The 20,674-nt window shown below is 37.2% G+C and overlaps 1 protein-coding gene across 1 annotated transcript; it reads left to right on the forward strand.

Annotated features, from left to right (window-relative positions):
* Positions 1-4,971: 4,971 nt before the first annotated feature.
* On the forward strand, positions 4,972-9,638 carry cbln4 (cerebellin 4 precursor). The gene is made up of 3 exons (XM_044211525.1): positions 4,972-6,557; positions 7,913-8,029; positions 8,833-9,638. The coding sequence occupies exons 1-3, from the start codon at positions 6,291-6,293 to the stop codon at positions 9,028-9,030; spliced, it is 582 nt and encodes a 193-aa protein (XP_044067460.1). The 5' UTR covers positions 4,972-6,290; the 3' UTR covers positions 9,031-9,638.
* Positions 9,639-20,674: the final 11,036 nt, after the last annotated feature.

The following is a 20,674-nucleotide window of genomic DNA, read 5'->3' on the forward strand; positions in this document are numbered from 1 at the left end:
GGGCAACAAGGTCATGTCCAAGGAATTTTTATAACTGCCAGTGGATTTTTCCAGCACATTTTTCATACCAAAGACACCGACTAAAAGACAAAGACTGCTGTGATATTACCTAAAATGAGAGATTTTGCACAGCATTTACACTTTAAAATAATCCTTCAATCAAAATAACAAGTTACAGCGAATGATAAAAAGGCCATGAGTCTCTTGACCTTGGAAGTCCTGGTTACGCTGCTGCTGCCATTGGCCCTTGAAAGGTTTTTTTAGTGTCTCCAGCAAAAATGTGCATTTATATTCTCACAAACAATTTAGGAATCATCCCAGTGAGAAAGTGAATGACAGAGTATGACATCTATAATCATGGGCTTCATTCTTGCCACTATAATTTTGTATTGCACAGATAGCTGTATGATTCTATACTGAAACAATTACACAGACATTTCAAACACGGATCCCTGTGAAAAAATCTGAGCAAATGGGAGGAGGTCTGTGGGATAATTTGTGTCTGTTTGAAAATATAGAACTGGAGAACTTTTGCCATATAAGACACATCATGACAGATTTCATTTGTACAGTGGTGGAAGAAGTAGTCAGATATTTTAAAAGTAGCTGTACTACTATGTAGAAATTCTCTGTCACAAGTAAAAGTCTTGTATTCAAAATTTGAATTAAAGGAATAATTCGATATTTTGGGAAATACGCTTATTGGCTATCTTGCCAACAGTTGGATGAAAGCTCGAAACCACTCTTGTGTCCGTACGCTAAATATGAATCTACAGCCTGGTCGCCACCGTGACGCTGCCAGGAGCCCAGCCAAGAAAAAGGCTGGCACGTAACCCCCAGGCTGGGTCACACCAACATTTAAAATGATGAAATGCTGCAGTGAAATCAGTTCATTCAAACGGAATCTACACAACCAGTATTTACACTCGTGGGGGCAAAGGAAATGTCCAAAATGAGACCAAATGGAGGAAGCTATCCTAGCTCATTGGCTCTGTTGCACCATCCAGTTTTATTTAACCTTTTCTGTATTTAAACTGCTCCACAAGAGAGGAATGGTTTACAGACAGATATGAAACAGGTGTTGTTGGTACGTATGTGCTTTGAATAATCTCTGTGAACAAGCGAAGAAGCTTGCAGTTAAAAGCAGTTATCGAGTTTGTTAGCTCGGAGAACTTTTTTCCCCTCTTCATTAAAACTCTTTATTGAATGACGTTGGCAGCTACATTGTTCACCAACTATAGTCCTTACATCACTCAGCTTCTAGAGCCAAAAATGTAACCAGTAACTAGCTGTTAGATATACGTAGTGGAGTAAAAAAAAAAGCAATTTCCTTCTTAAGTGCAGTGGAGTAGAAGTATAAAGTAACATAAAATGGAAATGCAGCACTTAAGTACAGTACTTGAGCAAATGTACTTAGTTGCTGTCCTCCACTGAATTTGTAATGAAGTTATCGACCTTTTACATAGTAAGACATTACCATCTTTATGTTGATCCTATGTTTGTATCTCTGAGAATATTTTTTAAAGAAAAGTTCTTTAAGTGTCACATATTGAAAATTGAGGAAAACAGTTTTCTCAGCATTGCTTTCTTGGTACTCTGGATTTGTATTTCCAGGATAATTGTTTTTATCTGCAAGGTTAATGTAACCTGAAGCTCCTAGGATTTTTTGATAATCAAATAACCTTGGGTATCAATGTCTGAAGTTTTCTCAGTAACGGGGCCTCGGGTCAGTTACAGTTTTTTACACACATTTCTCTGTGAGTTCACTTTATCAGAACTCTTCACACAGTTCTCTTTACCGACATGCAGCTCAGCAACAGTTAACCTCACATCCAAAATGCACTAATGTAACCAAAACACTTCACACACATCTCAGGATCAACTCTTTTACCAGAACACTGACAACATTTGTCTCTCAACAGTAACACTTTGTCGCCCATTACACAATGACTTAAAAAACACTAACAACAGGCAACATTGCAATATGTATCACTATTGTCTTTGAAGAAGCTTTTATTTGTGTATTTAGCATAAACTAAGATTCCATTACAACAAAAATAAGGTTACTTCTCTATTGCATGGATTGTGCTACCTTGCAGTATATGTCACAGAGATTAATCAGAAATGCTGCAATATGCTTCAATAGGCTTTTTTTCATAGAGCAATTCCAAGTGCTCAAAATGAAACAAAATTCCAGTAATGCAATGCAAAAATATACGTATCCACTATACAGACATGTGTAGGATAGCTACAGACAGAAATACAACAGTGCTAGTCAACACTGTCTTCTGCATTTGGCCACAAGTTCTCATCCACATCACACATTATGTCCTCTCTTGCAATACAGCTGGAAAAGGATCATTTCGCATCCATCCCAGGCAGTCTTCTGCAGATATGTTCAGACATTCACCATTTATTGTGTCCAGGAGCGACATCTGATCATGTTGCTGATGGTGAAAAACTTACCACCTCCATGAGGAAAATAATTCCTCTTTGGGGTTGAGGAATGGAGAGTAAGGTGGAAGGAAAAGTGACACCATCCTGGGATGGGCTGTAAACCCCTCTGTGACTGGATAAGAACGGTGCAACACCACATCGTCCCATACAATAACAAAACCTTCTGGATTTGACCTCACTTGCCCCCTCTCCTCACCTGGCACAAGTCTTTCACAGATGCCATCAAGAAATGAAATGAGGCACTCTTTGTTGGAGTTTGTAGGAGTTTATGCATTTCATTTTTTACATTTCTTTTTAGGGGGTTAGCAAATGGCACTCCAATTTAAAGTAATTTTGTGTTGTGTTAGGTTTTGAATGTAAATGTAACAGTTTTTTACAATAGGATGTAAATGTGCAAAATGGACTGTAAATCCACTTGTTTTTGGTGGTGGTAGAGTTTAAGTGAGAAAACATGAAAGTTCATGAAATTTGAAAGATGTGGTCACTGAATGCATTTTGTCAAAGCAATTAAAAGTGATCCACAGTTTAGTCCACATTGACTTCTGTTGTGCTGACTGTGGGAAGAGTTTTGAAAAAGTGAACTCAGTATTGAGAAATGCGTGTTACCAATGATAAATAACTAACAGGCAGTCCTCTTCAAATAAAAGTTAGAAAACATTGTTTCCCTGTGTACAATTTTCAAGGAAGTGTTTTTTGGCACATTACAAGCCATCAGCTCTCAGCTCTGAAAACTCATTGCCATGGAAACATATTGACATGCACAACATTAGACACTAAACAATTTGTCAGAGCTGGGTGATGACACAAATCTCACAAAAGGCCAGCTATTCAAGTTGGAGTTGTGATGTCCTCAGATTGTCTTCCATTTACAGGTGGATTGATGCCCAAAACAACACAGTGTCTGACGAGGTCAGATTTGGTACGTTTGTTTTAAATGGATGTATTATACGTCCAATAGATAGATAGATTGTGTGACAAGTTTCTTTTGTATTTTTAAAATCTTGTTGAACTGTGCAACATTTAATCAGCTCTGTTATTTTCTATTATGTTGGCAGTAACTCTGAATAAATAGAAATGACACTGACTTTACTGACCACCACCTGAAATCTGCTGATGACAAGCTGCTTGATTGCATGCTCTCATTATGTTCTGTTTTTAAACATTTATATGTGAAACCCTTTTCACCACATTGTGTATTGGCACAGGCTGATTTGTGTCAAGGTTCAGATCCATTTTGGTTGTTGGCTGTTTAAAATTCTACCATTTTATCACTTTCAACAGTGTAACCTAATGATTTGTTGTTGTTCAGCCACAAAGATCAAAAGGCTGCACTCATAAGCATGGATTTAATGAGAAAGCAAATTAATTCCCAAAACCAAATGTGCTTTTCAGGATTCAGGCTAATTTCAGTTTAATAGCAGAAATCACACTAAATCACACCGATAATTAAAACAAGGTTTCTGTGGTCTATCTATCTATCGATCTATCGATCTATCGATCTATCTATCTATCTATCTATCTATCTATCTATCTATCTATCTATCTATCTATCTATCTATCTATCGTATTCAAACTTGGCAGTCTACAAAATTTTGTTTTATAGTTTATCCTTAAAATTGTGACATTGGTAGATTTTACATATATTTATGCATTTCTATCTTGAATTGTTATCCTTTATATGTCTTTTCTGCCTCTTATTTTTTTACTAAGACACTACTTTTAGCACTGCCTTAAGAGCAAGCCACAATGCATTTCACAACACATATTGTTTGTCTATGTGACGAATAAACCTGTGAATACTTTGAATTCTTTAATAAATAAAGGACATTATTAAGTGTTTGTTCATTTATTTGTCGATAGCATTACTCCTCCTATGAATTATTAATGAAGTATTTACCTCTTCAAAAATACTTTACTCTCGACAGCTGAGCAAATTCCATCTGCTGATGGTCACGAGATGCAGCTGAGAACAATAATAATTCCTAATAATAGTAAATAATCATAACAGCGTCTTAACAGTTTCCCAGAAAGAAGAAGAATTTGGTATTAATTCTAAGGAAAATAGTTCTGAAACTGTTATTTATTTCTTAGTTATGTTAAAGTTTAGTTAGTTGTGTTGGGTTTAAAAGCAGCTGTTGTATTCCAGAGGAATAATTTCCTTAAAAGAACTGCTCCATTTAAACTTAAGTAAATATCTATGCATCATGTATGTTGAATTGTACACTTGCCTGTAGACAATGCTTACACGTTTGCATGTTTAGTTAACTGGAAGGGGTACTAATTAAACACCTGACTCTATTTTACCTACAATTAGTCATGAATTACATAGCTCTGTCTTTAACTATATAGGACATTATTAGAAATTTACGGACTGTAAAATAACGTGTTACATACTTAAAAATGTCCTTACATCTCTTTACTAACTACAATACAACACTTTATTTTTTTACTTAAAGTTTTATCTAGCTAGCTAGTTGATTTTTAAGCTGCAGTGGGCTCCTCTGGGTTAAAAACTGAGGGTGCCAGATCATGTATCACTTTGTAAGTCAGAGGAAGGTTGTTAAAATTGATCTGCTGTTTTATGGGGAGCCTGTACTGACACAAGGACAGAGGTGCTGTGCTCACATCTCTAATCTCTTGTCAATATTCTCACAGGACACTTTGGGTGACTTGTTGATTTAATGCAGCATAAGGAGATAGACTAATTTATCTTACAGTGGTTGATGCTGAGTGATACATGCATCAAAGCCGAGATTGCCACATTAGATTTTCGTTTTTTTTTTTTTCAGATCATGAGGGAAATAGGTGAGATTAATGAATTTGAAATTAAGGTGTTTTTTTAACTACGTGAGAAACGTTTTTGCCATCCAGCTTCAGTGAGGCAACTGCTGTGCTTTTGCTGCAGATAGACACTGAATTCAGGGATGATGTTACCAAGACAACCATATAAAGACTAAAGGTCCCATCACTGACTTCTGTGGAAGTCAGACCTGAAAGATTTTAGCCCACCTGTGCAATGATATTATGATGAGTCACTGCATTCCAGTGAAAACTACAGCCAGAGTGGATAGGGAGCTCTGGCAGAACTAGAAAAAAGTTAAACTCTTGCTCGAGGGAATTTTCAGTTCTATATTTCTAGTGACACAGTCACTGAAAACTGGAAAATCATCAGAAATGTGTTTGGAGATAATTATTTTATGGATTTGTTCCGAGAAAAGGACAAGAAGAACTGTAGACTTTTCTCTGTATCCTTAACACAACCAATTAATGAATGTATATTTAAGTTGGAAGCTATTTGATAGAGAATTAGAGAAATGTAAGCTTTTGGCAAATTACGCAGGGACAGTTAATCATAACTTCTACCACATGTGCGTGCGTAAAGTGGATGGCTGGGCGCGCACACACGCAACACATCACTGCGGGGAACAGCCGTTGTCAGACGCGTTATTCGGAGTGGGAGTGAGGGCTATGGACGATTTATCGACCGATTCGCATCACAGGCTGGAGCAGTCTTCTCTAAAACATTCCACATGGTCTACTTTTGTCTCATCCATGAGCTTTAAATAAAGTCTACCTGAATATGAGACGCATAGACAACAATCGGTGATCTCTGTGTTTGCTAAGAAGGTTTAGACTTAATTCGGATTCTTTTTTTCTTGATGTCTTACTCGGATGTGGCACATATCTGGATCCAATAAGAGAACTTCTCAGCGTCAGACGCGTCTGCGGCGGGGGAGACCAGTGGAGGGACTCGGAAACTTGTGTGGTGCAGGAGACGGTCTCTCTTTTTGAATCGGCGCTGCCACAGCTGTCACAGAGAGAGAGAGAGAGCCATGGTGAACTCCCTCATACTGATGCTCAGCTGGACTGTGATCTCTGAGGTGGCGAGAGCTCAGAATGACACGGAGCCTATCGTCCTGGAGGGAAAATGCCTCGTGGTCTGCGACTCTAACCCGACCACAGACTGGAAGGCTTCGTCCTCTCCGCTCGGCATCTCAGTGCGCGCCGCCAACTCCAAGGTGGCTTTCTCTGCAGTCCGGAGCAACAACCATGAGCCATCGGAGATGAGCAACAAAACGAGAATAATCTACTTCGACCAGGTTAAGACGATTTTTATGAACAATACTAATGTCAAAAAGTGGTTAAATTCGCTTTTAATAGCACTTTGCAATTCACCTTTCCTATGATTTTCCTATCTGTCAAAACCCCACACGCAGTCTTTTCTATTTAGTCTTTTCAATTTTAGTCCTTTCTTTTTGTGATAAACCTTCATCCTTTAGCTCAGTTTTGACTTGTCATGCAGAACATTAAAGTGTCATTGCAGTTAAGTGCAGCTGCAGCCCAGAGTTTAGTTTGAAGCTAGTTGCAGTTCGCATGTGGATGCTGTACAAGTGCACATATCACACGCAGACAGACTTGAAAGTGACTGGATTATGTCTGAGAGCGGGCATCCTGCAGAGCCTGCACACGCACTCACCAGTTTGCCTTAAGCTACCCAACCACGCGCCCGCGCGCGCTCGCACACGCGCACACCCTCACCTTCGTAGTACACCCAAACAAATCAAGCAAACGCAAACAACAAGAATCTGATTAGTCATACAGCGGTGGGCAGTGTAAGGTGTTTGCAACAATGCCAGTCAACTGATCCTCTGCCCTCTCATTTTAATTACATAACATAATCTTTTGCTGTCATAACACGCTGCAAGTGATCTGATTGGTGTGGATCATGTGCATGCTGTTGCTATGAAAGCAATATTTGTCAAAGGTCCCGGCCCAGCCTGCCGTGGTCTCTCTAACAGGTGGGATTCAAGTGTCTGTCAAGACCCTGTAGGTGTGCTACTGAGAGGAGCACCTGCAGCCTCAATCTATCATGACCCAAATAAATAATTGTTTTGTATTAATGTAAATACTGTATGTTCAATGTGACTGTAGGGTGCTTAAAACCTTTTAATGACACTAGACAGCGTTAAGTGCTATGCTGACTGACATATTCAGAGTGGATCATTTTTAGCAAGCAAAAGGAAGAAAAATTTATTTATTCATTCAACACTGTAATATTCATTAGGTTATTCTGCATGTGTCACTTAAATAAGCAGTATCTTTTCATCCACTATCTTATCAGTGTAAAGTGAGGAAGACAAATCCTGTCTTTGCCCCAAAGTGGAATTTGTCTATAAAAGCTCTGAGATTAAATAGTCATAAAGCATCATTTTGTTTTCTTGTGGAGTAGGGAAGTTAAATTCTGGGTTTCGGTCCATTGAGAGGAAAGGTTGAATTAAATGTTTTTTGAAGTGTGTCGCACTCAGTTTGTGTCTGAGCAGGGGCGAGCCTGGTAGCCACAGCAGCGAAGCTACATATTTAATCCTAAACCCCATTGAAATCAAAGCCTTTCTTGAAATGCTGGCTATACAAACACCTTGGTCACAATGTGTTTTTTCTTCTTCCTCTCTCATAGGTTCTTGTGAATATAGGAAACTACTTCACATTTGAATCAGTTTTTTTGTCCCCAAGAAAAGGAATCTACAGTTTTAACTTCCATGTCATTAAAGTGTACCAGAGCCAAACCATACAGGTATTGTTTTTGTTTTCTTCACAGAGCTGTGCAATCGATTCAGTTATAAACCAGTTTTAGCATCGGACTGGGACAAATTGTCTTCTTTAGGGACTGTACGAAAATGATTGGTGTGGGAGGGGGGCTGAACCTTATGTTTCAGTAAAAAAAAAAAAGGAAAACCCTTCACAGTGTTATTAATGTTTTATTTGGACCCTTTGCAAAACCCTCCCCCAACATCTCAGAGTAATATAACAGTATTGATACAACTCATTTCACTATTAATAACTAAATGAGGTAAAGCATAAAGAATTTAAGATGGTATACCCTAACCTTAACATTTAACCTTAATATGTTAATGGATTAACATTTCAATATGTTCCAATATGTTTAAAGTGTTCTATTTGTTTATTTTACAGTTTTTATCTTATTTTATTGTATTTTTGGGTATCTTATTCTATATGTACTTCCATTTGGCAAATTTTATTTAATTGTAGTAGTGAATTGATTTCATTTTGTTTAAGTTTAGTTAATTTATTTGCACAAATAACAAGGCACACACACACACACACACACACAAAACCCCATAATGCATTAAAGGAGTAAAAATAAAAAGGATTGTGCTGGTGAGATTTATAGGCCGAACCTGAAACCCCTTCCTTTTTTATCTGATATACAGTAAGTTCTCTTTAGTAGCTGTATGGCGAGTTTAACACTATTTTATAGGCACAAGTTAAGATGTTACAAATAAGAAGTAAACTACGGCAAAACACATCTTCAGAACCATTCCTTTACTGTTGCTAATTGTTATTTCTGTTGTCCAGGTGAACTTGATGTTGAATGGGAAACCAGTCATCTCTGCCTTTGCGGGTGACAAAGATGTAACTCGTGAGGCAGCCACCAATGGAGTTCTGCTCTATCTAGAAAAAGAGGACAAAGTCTACCTAAAGCTGGAGAAGGGAAACCTAGTTGGTGGATGGCAATACTCAACATTTTCTGGCTTTCTTGTGTTCCCTCTGTAAAAAAAACAAAAAGCTCACTGACTTCTTCATAATGTGTTGTCACTGTATAATCAAAACATTGCTGCTGCGTCCATTGGATCTTGCCAAATGGTTGAAAAATTATAGATGGAAATGGATCAAAACAGAGCGAGGAAATAAGACTTTGGAAATCGTTCACATTCTCTGGAAGTGCTGAGTCCCCGTCCAGATGAAAGAGACTTGAAATGTTCCCAGTATGTTCCTGTCACTCAAACAGCCTCAGCGAGAGGAACGCTAAAACATCCCAAAAGTACTTTTCAAACTTTGACTTGTTGGAATATATTTAGCATACTTACAGCACATATTTTTTTCATGGCAATTGTTGCATTCAAGTACATCTGCCTTTTGGGTGTAAACTGTGTATGCTTGTGTGACTTGTCATCACCAAGGTATTCACATTGCTAAGGATTGGGGGGTGTCTTCTCTGGAGCTAATTGTTCCAGGCCAGGTGTTGGGCAAAGATAATAGTAATAATAGAGATAATAGTGATGTAAGTAACTGATTACCAAAACAATGTTAATGGAAGTTGCTTGATGGAACAAATTAATTTGAATTTGATTATACAAAAAGTTGTAGTCTGCTCTTTCAGTCTGGGGGTCTTGCTCATATGTAGGAGGGATGGGGCTTTTACATGTCTTTGCCCTGGGCCCATTGTGTCATAATCCCTCCATGATCAGAGGTCAGATATGATCATATTTTTGATTATTTAGGCTCACTGCTGATACTGATATTTTGCTTTTGACAAATTATAGTGGTCAGTTTACCTTACCTCTCAACCCTGCCTAGAAATTACATTTATACTTGCCTAATACACTTTGAGGGAAATGTAATTCTTAACTGGATTATATTATATGTTCATTGGCAATGTTATTTTCAATGACTAGCACTTTTCATACCGGACTGTGACTCTGGAGACTGGGGTTAGCATCCTAAGTCCTGTGTGTGGTTAGGTTTAGGCAACAGAAGACCTCTTCGGTTACAGCGGCTGTCATCAATATTTTTACATCAACAACTGATCACATGACTACTTGTATGTGAACGGTGTTGCTTGTAGCGATGAACCACGGAGAATTATCACCCGACTCTGCAGCCCTTAGGCCAAAACAGAGCTAAAAGGAGATTTATAGAAAACTAATTATTGGACTTACATTCTTTAGGTGGACACAAACACAACTCCAAATAAATGCTAATGTTGCTTCGTATCTGATGGATGTGTAAATGAGCAACAAAATTACCCATATAAACTTAAAAGGTGATACTATGTCAGTGATTACAGCTTGTTTCTGCTGCCCCCAAGTGGCTAAAAAAATCAGTTATTGCAGGTTAAAGGTTAGGGAAATACTATGGTTTTGGTTAAATGTCAAAAAAAAATTAAACTGTGCCTAAAGTCACTGTTGCCTTTTTCAATATTTAACCAAGACCTCGATCTTTCCCTGACCTTAACCACGTGCTGTGAGTGTCTAATCATAACCATAAAACGTGTTTATAATGGTATAGTTGCTATAGTACAAGCGGATATTGTAGGGAAAACGAAAACAAATAAAATACGTTGCCATTGAACATTTTATGACTTGTCAGATATGTTAAATTGTATTTGCTGTTGGTAATTATTACTATATAAATGTAATTTCTACCTGAGTATTTATAATAATTTATAATGCACGAATGAACTTGTGGTTTATGGACCTTAATAAAGTTTAATGGGCATGTGAGAACCATAATTGGTTAACATGCTGATAATAGACCGATTCCTGTCACAGTTGGTGAGCATAAACAGCTTCCACTGGGCAGCCTGGGATAACTGATGAATTAATAAACTCCGTAATTGTTGCTCTTGAGCTCAATGTGATGGCTCTCCCCTTCATATCTACAGCAGAGTTACTGTCTGCCTTACTGCAGTGTGTGCTGCTGGTGCAGTGTGCTGCAGCATTGTTAAAATCAACCTAAAAGCTTGCTGAGGCATCATTATATCAACATTATATAGATCATTATTTCACCCTGAAATAATAATCTGCACACTCATCGGGTTGAACCTCTCTGAAGTGTTTTGGGCGTTCACTTTCACTGATCAAATTGTTGTTGCTACGTGTTGTTTGCTGACATATTTTTGTCAGTGATAGATAAGTTGCCCTTGGCATCACTAGTTTGATGGAAGTGATTTTTCTGCTTTCCGGCATAAATAAAGAGCCAAAGGTAGGCATGAAAGCAGTGTGCAGCTCAAAAAGCCTCCTGAAGGTTTACAGCTAGTTGTGCCGCACTTCATGTCAACAGTTGCTCAAGGAAACAGGGCTGAAGATTTACTCACTGATGTTAATATTGCAAACAAATTCACTGACAGAGCTCTATTTAAATTAAGTACAAGAATGACTTATTGAATGACTGTGCTATTTTTATGACACTATGTATATTTATTTTGCTAAGCTGAAACAATCTATATTTTGTGGGTCTACATTTCCCTACATTTGTGTATGTTCACATTGTTTGACTCAAAATGACTATGGAAGCTGGACTGTGCCACTGACATGATTATAGTTGCAGTAGGTAATTCAATTCTTACCTAATTTGGTATTTAAATGATGCAAATGTAAATCTATGGGTTAAAAGGTTTTAACGTGATCATTAATTGAAGAATTCTGGCTATTAATGATGAATAAAAATCATGATTTTTCAAAATGTATTTGTCATCATATAAAAACAGCTGAATTTCTTTAATTTAAAGAGACAAAACAAATGAATGTGACAAAAACAAACATTAGTAAATAAAATACTAACATTTAACATTTTCAGAATCACTTTCAAGATTAATGAATGTATTAATCATTCATTAACTATTAATGCCGTTAATGATCATTTAAAAAACTCTTTTCATAGTTATTTAAATGTGTAAATTAATAAGCAATATAGCACACTCCAACCTCCACTGATGCCATTATGTGATATATAAACATGACGCTTACACAAACTTTAAGGCTGCAAAAAGTTTGAATTTTTGTTTTGCACAAGTAGACTCTTATTCTAGGTGAGTTACATCTTACATCCTCATTTTCAATGATCTACAGTATGTTGTATGTATATGCATCATTTATTTAGTCCACAACAGATAGGGACTTGATTTGAATCAATGTCTGTGATTGTAGAACTCATATTTTCAAGCAGCATCAAAGTGTTGAAACAGAGCCAGTATTGTCAGTCTTACTCCTGATTTGCTGCAATGATGGCAGTTTTTTTCCTTCTCCTTCTTCTTTTTCTTATGTTCATGTAATGTTTCAGAATTGGATCGTATTGGTCTGCTAAAGTTGTATGTTTCTCCTTCTTTTATAAATGCTGCGACATTGGCACATAACTTTATGGTTCATTTCACATGTTTTGCCATGTTTTCTCAACTTATCATGTATTATACATAGCAGTTTACCACAAAGAGTGCAGTATCTTTCTTTTCCTCCACTTTCAGTAGAAAAATATTGTTATAGGAAACAAATGCCAGTTGATGGAATGTCTTTTCCTTTACTGAAACACTCAAAACTAGAACAAAATTCACCCAAACAGTAACAAACATTTAATGTTAATGTTTTAAAATGTTTGTGGGGAAAAATATCAAACCAAGACAAAAAAGTAAAATATGCTAATAAGATTCCATGTACTCCAAATATTTTAAAATTGGGATGTTGTGAAAGGTAACTGAGAAACTGCAAAAACAATTTGGGATTGTCGAGGAATCAGTGGGTGCAGCTGAATCTACATTTTACAGTTTCAGTTGTGACAGGATTATTCAGGAAATACCAGAAGGTGTCTGATGCTGAAGAAAAGTCTTGCAACAACTTGGTTTCCATTTGCATGCACTTGTCAGTTTTTCAGACATTTTAACACCATAACATTTCTTGTCTCATTATAAACTGAAATATGTATTAAGATGTATTTCTTCTTTTCAGCCTTTGTGCATTCATTCCATATTACATAATCTTGTCTGTTGCTATGTTTTCAGTTTGGATGTCGGCACTCTTACCCAAGAAAATTTATTTATGTTCTTTTTTGGCTCCTGATTTCTGTCTCCTTCCAAATCAGCCAGGCTCTGTGAAATGTCCTAAATCATTTCAGAGTTTATTGTGTGAGGACTCAAGCTTGGCCTTTGTGGAAACTGAAACATTGCAGTTATGTCCACACCAGAGATATCATTTGATTTCATCATAGTACAAAAGGCCTTAAATATGAGCCTGAAGTTGTTGATTTTTCCTTTGTGTAGGTTTTCCTCGTTGTCTTGGGCGAGAAAGTTCATGTAGTATTTCAAATGCACAGAATGGTGTAAATATAAAGTGAACATTAAATGTTTACAGTTGTATGTTGTGATTCCCAAATGATGTGGACGTTGACTTATTGAAAGTATGATGATCATTTTCAACAAAAATCATCAAAAGCATATTTTGGGCATTGGTAACACAAAAGCTCAAAACCCTTTCAAAGTCAGATTGCAAGTTCAGAGCAAACAGGCTGAACTGATGGTGTGTATCACTGCTGATTGCTGGTTATCCATGAAATTGTATCACCACTGTAATACTACACTTGTGGTCTTTAAAATTGTTCAGAAAAAATAACTACATACACAAATCTATCTAAAATTATATCAGAACATGGTCCCAACTCAATAAGCCAACCAGTCATGTGGATTGGTGCAGGATATACTGTGGTGCTACAGTTCCATGAATAACAAACATGTCAAACATTTTGAATAAAAAAAGACATGCAATCCATGTCATTAGTAATTGTTACATTGTACCATTAATGGACGAACAGAGGTTTCTAATGGCCTTTTATCTAACATGTTGTATTTCTTTGGAATTAAAGTGGCGGTAAATGTGTTGAATCCTGTTCTCTGATGTGTGTGTTATATCTTGAAAAAGCAATAATACCCTCTGTTAATGAAACTGATCCTAAAATCATTTGCTGGGAGATTATCTGCCACTGCAGCTTGATTTGTTCCCATGTGTGTTCGGGCTGTCAGACTGACTGTTTACGAGATAAGAAAGAAAGTAATTTTAAGTAAACTGCATATCTCTCGACTTTACATTAATTTCATTAGGCAGCAAACAGAAGGTCATCCTGAGAACTTTACACTCTGTGGTTTTATGTTCGTATAACTGTGGGAACAAACTCGGCTGCAGAAAAGAGGATTTTAGTATCACAAGTTCCTTCTGTCCTCAAAGCTGTATGATGGTAAGTGTGCTTTGTTGAATTTCAAACTTAATTCTGACCTTTCTACCAGCATTTCAGAGGAGAATATTGAGGTGTGATTGAATATATTGTCTCTAAACAGTGTAGCACTTTACGCAGATTGTTTCCAGTACTTGCAGAGCACCGTTCACTTTGATTGCATCCGGTGGGACACATAACCCCTGAACTGAATTATAACTCAGCATTACTCCAAGTAAAACAAAATATGAGCCTTCTCTAAACAGAAAAAAACATCCATCCCAGGTGTTGTAAAAGGTGTCCAGAATATCCACTTAAAAAAAAAACCAAATGCATGAGCATGTGCCGTATTACACTGTGGATTTGCACAGCTTTTAAAAAAAATCTTGTGAAGTGGATCTGCATTCTGTATTAATACTGTGCAGCTCTGCTCTCGTAGCTTTACAATAGATATCTAAAACCTTTATGTAAGCTGCAAGAAAATCTTATTTTTATTTAAAGAGCACTAAAGTGCAGACATTGCAAAGCACTTTTTGTGCTTTATATTAGCACAGATTTTTGTCTTAAATAAATAAACTGACCATTCGCTGAACAGCAATTGTCCAATCACAGCTCAGCAACCAAAACTAAGCGCTTTGGATTTCTACACATACTGAAACAGTGTGCATGGGACTCTAACAAGAGATATACTTGGTATCTAAAGAGTTTGGAAGGCGGTGTCTTTATTTTAGCCTTTTCAAAACCAAAAACAGAAAAGCAAAAGTGTAAGGAATATCTTAAACTGTGTTTATCTTCTCTAACATAAGCTGCAAAGGGTTGTATGCCCAGCTACCTACAGTAGCTTACTACCTACAGCAGTAACTGAGCAGTACTTCCACGGTCAAGCAGCATATCATTAGCTAACTAACAAGAAATAGAGTAATCATAGTGGCTCTGTCCTGCTCTTTATTTAATTCGGGGAAGTTTATACTCCAGCAACTCCAGCCAAACTTGCGTTAGATAGCGTTATGTTACGTTTGCCAAACTCATCAGCTGTCTTTTCTTTTGTGAAAGTGAAACATACATACAAATACTGAAGCACAAATCTCACCACTGTGTTGCAAGTATTTTCTTTCTATAGTAAACGTCCCAACCATCAACCATAACCAGGGTTAAGTTAGAACAAATAATATTTCTTTAAATTTATAATCCCATACTATACTAGGGCTAACTAGCTCTACCCTGCAATACAAGAACAATGCTGCTTTTGTCTACTTCTTTGTGAAACTTAAAACCTGTTGTTTTTCACAAATTACTGTGAATTCAAACGGTAAATCTCCCACCATTATCATTGTGCTAGAATAGAAAGCTTGCCATGCGTAGCAACAATAAGGGGGACGAGGTTTAACACACGTATAGGCTCTTTATTAAAAATGACCCTTCATATCTGTCCCTCATCCTCATCTTCCAGTTTGATAAGAAAAAGCACATTGCTGTATGGCTTTATAGTGGGTGAGACATTAGCCTTGAAATGTGTTTAATGTTCACATGTTGACATAGTGGCAGTTGCTTTCTGTCTAGGTTACATCTTCAAGCACGACGACGGACTCCAACAAGGACAATGCCGACAGTGTTTTTAAAGAAAAAGTGTTAATTCCTCATAATCTTTTTCCTTTCTATGACCAGAGGCATCAGTCAGTACTTGAATAAGTAAACAACTTTGCAGATAAGACAACTACGTGCTTCAGGTAGCAAAAGAAGATGAGAGTTACATGACTCATGAGTACAGTAGGATCTGACTCTTTCCATTCACTCTGACTCATTTTCTATGATTAAGGACAATAGCAACAATACCTGTGCAGTTTAATGCATTGCAATGCAGCTCTGTTATAAACAACTACCTGTGTGAAGCTTATAATGCTCAGTGTTTGTGTGAGAGTAAGTGTTGATTTGGTTCTATAGTAATGTTTGAGGCTGTTTGTGATGGATTGCATTATATTGTGTTCCTGTTATTGTGTTCATCACTATACAGCTGTGCTGTCAGAATTCACTGACCCTGTCTGTCTATCTCACCACCTGTCTTAAAGACAGACTTGAAGCATTTTGAGCATAACAGACATAGAAATGAATAAGCGCAGGAGTTTTTCTCTGTGATAAAGCCAGCATTGTGGCAGCCCTCCTTCCAGCGTTCATTGTTAGAGAGGATGCCAGGCCACTTGTGAGATTTGAAGCCTTTGATTTCCTCCTTAGTGAAGTAAAAATGTGCCGCCACGCAGCTGCTGTAATGGCATCAACCTGTAGGATACCTGACTGGAGTGAAGATGCTTCATTACACAAGAGACAAACATAACATAAAAAAGGATGGAACAATAGAGGATAATCCCTGTTTTGACCTTGCTACCTCCTGACCTTTAATGCTACACCAAATTGCTCTTAAGAAAATTCAGATTCTTTAATAGCATATTAAGTTGTAATGCAGCTGTAGTGATAATAATGCACTTAAAGGACATATAATATATAATTTTACTAGTATTGCATGTACCATTTAAAGCAGCTATAATCAATATTTTTATATTAACAATGGATCACATGACTACTTGCATGTGAAAGGTGTCAGTTGTAATGATGAAGCCACAAAGAATTATAACCTAACTCTGCAGTTAGGTAATAGCATCTTTTAACTTGTTATTTTGGTTGTTTTGGTTTTTGGTTCACTCTCACCGCTCTCATCAGCGTCGTTTACGGCTGCTACAGGAAGCTGTTTTTTTAGTGAAAAAGCTCTAAAAACTCATTGTGCTTTGCCAGAGGGCAGGGAGACAAAGTTAGGGACTAGCTGGTGAACTAGCTAATGAGACAATATTTCCCTCCGGAGTGGAGACCAAAAACAGAGCTAAAAGGAGAGTTAATATTAGACTTAATTCATCAGGTGGCCAGGAATGCGACTCCAAATGAATAATAATGTTGCTCTGTATCTGCTGGATGTGTAAATAAGCAACTGTTTGCTAAAAAGTTCATCCTCTTAAAAGGTGATAATATGTCCGTGTTATGCTTGCAGCCTATTTGTCTGCCCCCAAGTGGCCAAAAAATAATGAATTGCAGGTTTGAAAAAATGTAAATATTTTTGTAAAATCTCCTTTAGAGACTTTAGGCAAAACAAGATCTTGAGAAATAATCTCAGTCAGATTATTTTGGAGATCAAATGTAGGATTTCAGACCCACGGTGTCAAACAAAACATTGCATTATATACTATCTTTGTCATGTTCCCTCCTATTTTTGGTTGTACAATACATTAGTGTAAATGTTTTGGAGCTTCAGTGGCTGTTCCAAGTACAGCAGAGATTAGTAAATTCTGTGTATATCAGTATATCCTCATTTAATGTTTGATCAGGTTTTTAGCACATTTTCATTGGTGTTTGGTAGGTTAGAGAAAGTCTTCTCATCACAGGATTTTAACTGAATGGTTTCCACTTGCACAAACTACAAATAATATTATATTTCATGCAGATGGCCATTCTCTTTGGCATTTTTTCATGGCACCTGTTACCTTAAAATGTGGCATTTTCAATCAAAGCCAGAATTGAATGGTGTTTCATTTTCCAGACAACTCTAATCAACTTGGTCTTCAATGCCGGTAAATCATGCATTAGCCAGATCAAAGCATTGGCTATTAAATAATAACATGTTTTGCTTCACAGGAATTCAGAAAAAATTTGCATGAATGCATGTATCTAACTTTGGTTAAACTGAGTTCCAAACAATTTCAAGAGCATCAAACAGGGCTGCTGTGAAATTTGTACTTTCACGCTGTGCACATAGGCAGAATATGTGAGTACTGTATGCAAATAAGCTTGGAACAGAATTGCTGATTTGTTGGGCTTAAGGATTGCAAAACCACGTTTGCAGGCAGTGCATTTCTTCAGAGCACCTCTGTGCCTGCAACATGCCTCATTCTGATTTCTGAATAGTAAATGAAAAGCTCATTTGGCGAGGCTCAGAAACTGGGGTTAGGGTCAGAGGGGCTGCTCACAGTAACTCAAACTCGCTCTATATGATGAGATTTCAGTTGGTTCATTACTCACATTGCTACCTTTGTAATTCAGGCAGCTGTCAGTATCCGTTGGGACTGAGTGCTGGGGAGAGGAAGCTAGATATTTTGGCAAAGCCTTTCTCAGGAAGACAAAAGCAAGAATAGAAGAGCTAAATCACAATATGTCCATCAATTCCAGGTGGAGTTTATAAAACTGCAGATATTTGTGTCTGCAGAAGTCTGTATGATAATAGTGTAATTTACCTGGTCAGTGAGCACAGCATATGCAGAACATTGAAGCATATACTGTGTTATGTACAAATACATTCCTGACACACGAAACACACATTTGTCTCAGTTAAAAATGCCCATTAAAATGGAAAGAAAACCAAACAAACAGAAAATTCCCCCCTAAAACAATTATAACAAATGTTTAACATCTATTGATCAAAATCCTTTAATAAATCTTTTAATAAATATAAATTCCAGTTTGTGTGTTGTGCTAGCACACTGTAAGGCATCTGTAAGGCAATAAGTGGGAGTGAAGCAGCCACAGAAGGCTTTCCCCATAGAATAAATCAATATTCCATTTTTCAACTGAGAATCAAGCTGATTGTATACACTTCACTGCTCCGCTATTTTGAAATTATATTTCTAAATCTTTTTTTGTAGATAAAGCAGGTAATTTCATATTAAACACATATGTGGAGGATGTGGAAAAGCAGCCCAGTCATCTTCCACTCGACTCTTCCTCGATGTCTTGATGATATTAACCACAAATGACATGCCCAGCTCTCAGGATATTGTGCTTTTCCTTTGAATGCATTTATGAGTGAGATGAGCTGCATTATGTAAGGAAAGGAGCTGCACGTTAATGGTAATGCGGACGGCGTGATGAAGATGAATTGCCATTGTCTCGTCATCTGTCTCCTGTGAAACCCAGAAGCGGTGGAGGGGGGGACTACTTACTGGCATGACAGCTCAAGAATGACTCAAATCAAAAGTGCATTAGTGGCTTTGATGGACAATAAGCATGTAAGTTGTGAAGGGGGTGAATATATAAAGCATTTCCCAGCCTGAAAAGACAGACCAATACACATACAGTGTGATGATGGATATATGAGCAAATAGCAATAGCATCATCCAATCAACCAATGACCTTTCTTGAAGCTAAACAGGATGCAACTGAGTAGAGTTTGATGCGTGTTTTTAAATAGCTGATAATAACTTTCTAAACTCATATACCCAGGTGGAGGTTTAACTACTGATTCCTGCTGTTCTTCCTCCATATACGGTGCTATACATCACCAATAAATATCAACGCTGACTTGCACGAATGAGACATATTTACCCTTTGAAAATTAAATCTGCATTTTAAAGGGCTTTTATTCTAAAGTGTGAAGCTCCAACAGAAAACAAAAATCCTTGCCCTGTAAATGTGTTTCAATGTGGTGTCACAGACCTAATCGCAGTGTGCTGACTCGTGTCTGCAGGAGGTCCTTGACATGATGAGCTTCGAGTGTATAGACACATTCAGCACACTGACAACACTTAGACCACTTGTTCATCTTCAGCTGATTGCAGTGATCAAATCTTGAGTAACTGCATAATTTCAAACATATCACATGATTCATTCTTGTACTTTAATAGGTTTTAGCAAGAACATACAGGGCTAAATACTTAGTATGTGTCATTGTGTTTTGTTCAAACAACTTTTGAACTTATTAGAGTTAAACATTATTTACTTTAGTGTTCCGGTGTTATAGTACATGTTTTTACATCTTGCGACCCAGCCCAGACGATTCTGGATCTCACAATTTATGTCCAAAGCCAATGTTCAGTGCCAATGAAGAAAGTAGTGTGTCCATTATGTAGGAAGGTGCAAAGTAAGGGTGTAGCAGTGAGGGTGGTGGATGGGCATGTAGCAAGTCCATGTACTGTACATGCATGAGTTCGTCTCAAACAGACCTACTTAGTCACTGTTTGCGTTTTTATTGACCATACCCATAATCTTTCCCTGTTCTTAACCGTAATGTAGTTGCCAATCGCAGATATCACAGAAACCAAGAATTTGAAAAAAATGTTTTCATTGAAAATAATCTGGGGTTTTGCAGAATTGCCCAATATCAACATTCTTGTCACAGGAGGCCAGAGAGGACATGGTTAAAGATGATTTTTAAAATGTTTTTTCCTTGAGATCCTGAGACAGTTGATGTGTTTCATGTGCTCAACATGCCAAGCTTATTTTCTTGAGATCACATAACAAATATATCATTATTACATTGTAAACTCGACATAACATATCAAAACCGTTTCATTGTGCCGGTTTCAACAAGTCCTATAAATTAAACAACACAAACCATTTCAAATCACAACAAATTCATCCATTTTGTGATGTGACAATGCTATGGTTAAGGTATGATTAGGTTTAGGCA

This window comes from Siniperca chuatsi, linkage group LG10, assembly GCF_020085105.1.
Source record: "Siniperca chuatsi isolate FFG_IHB_CAS linkage group LG10, ASM2008510v1, whole genome shotgun sequence".
Lineage (NCBI taxonomy): Eukaryota > Metazoa > Chordata > Actinopteri > Centrarchiformes > Sinipercidae > Siniperca > Siniperca chuatsi.

Bases quoted from the DNA above. Each gene is read 5' to 3' on its own strand.
- cbln4 (XM_044211525.1), top strand. From the start codon at position 6,291: ATGGTGAACTCCCTCATACTGATGCTCAGCTGGACTGTGATCTCTGAG. The intron at 6,558-7,912 runs GTTAAGACGATT...CCTCTCTCATAG, and splicing joins GAATAATCTACTTCGACCAG to GTTCTTGTGAATATAGGAAA. The intron at 8,030-8,832 runs GTATTGTTTTTG...TCTGTTGTCCAG, and splicing joins ACCAGAGCCAAACCATACAG to GTGAACTTGATGTTGAATGG.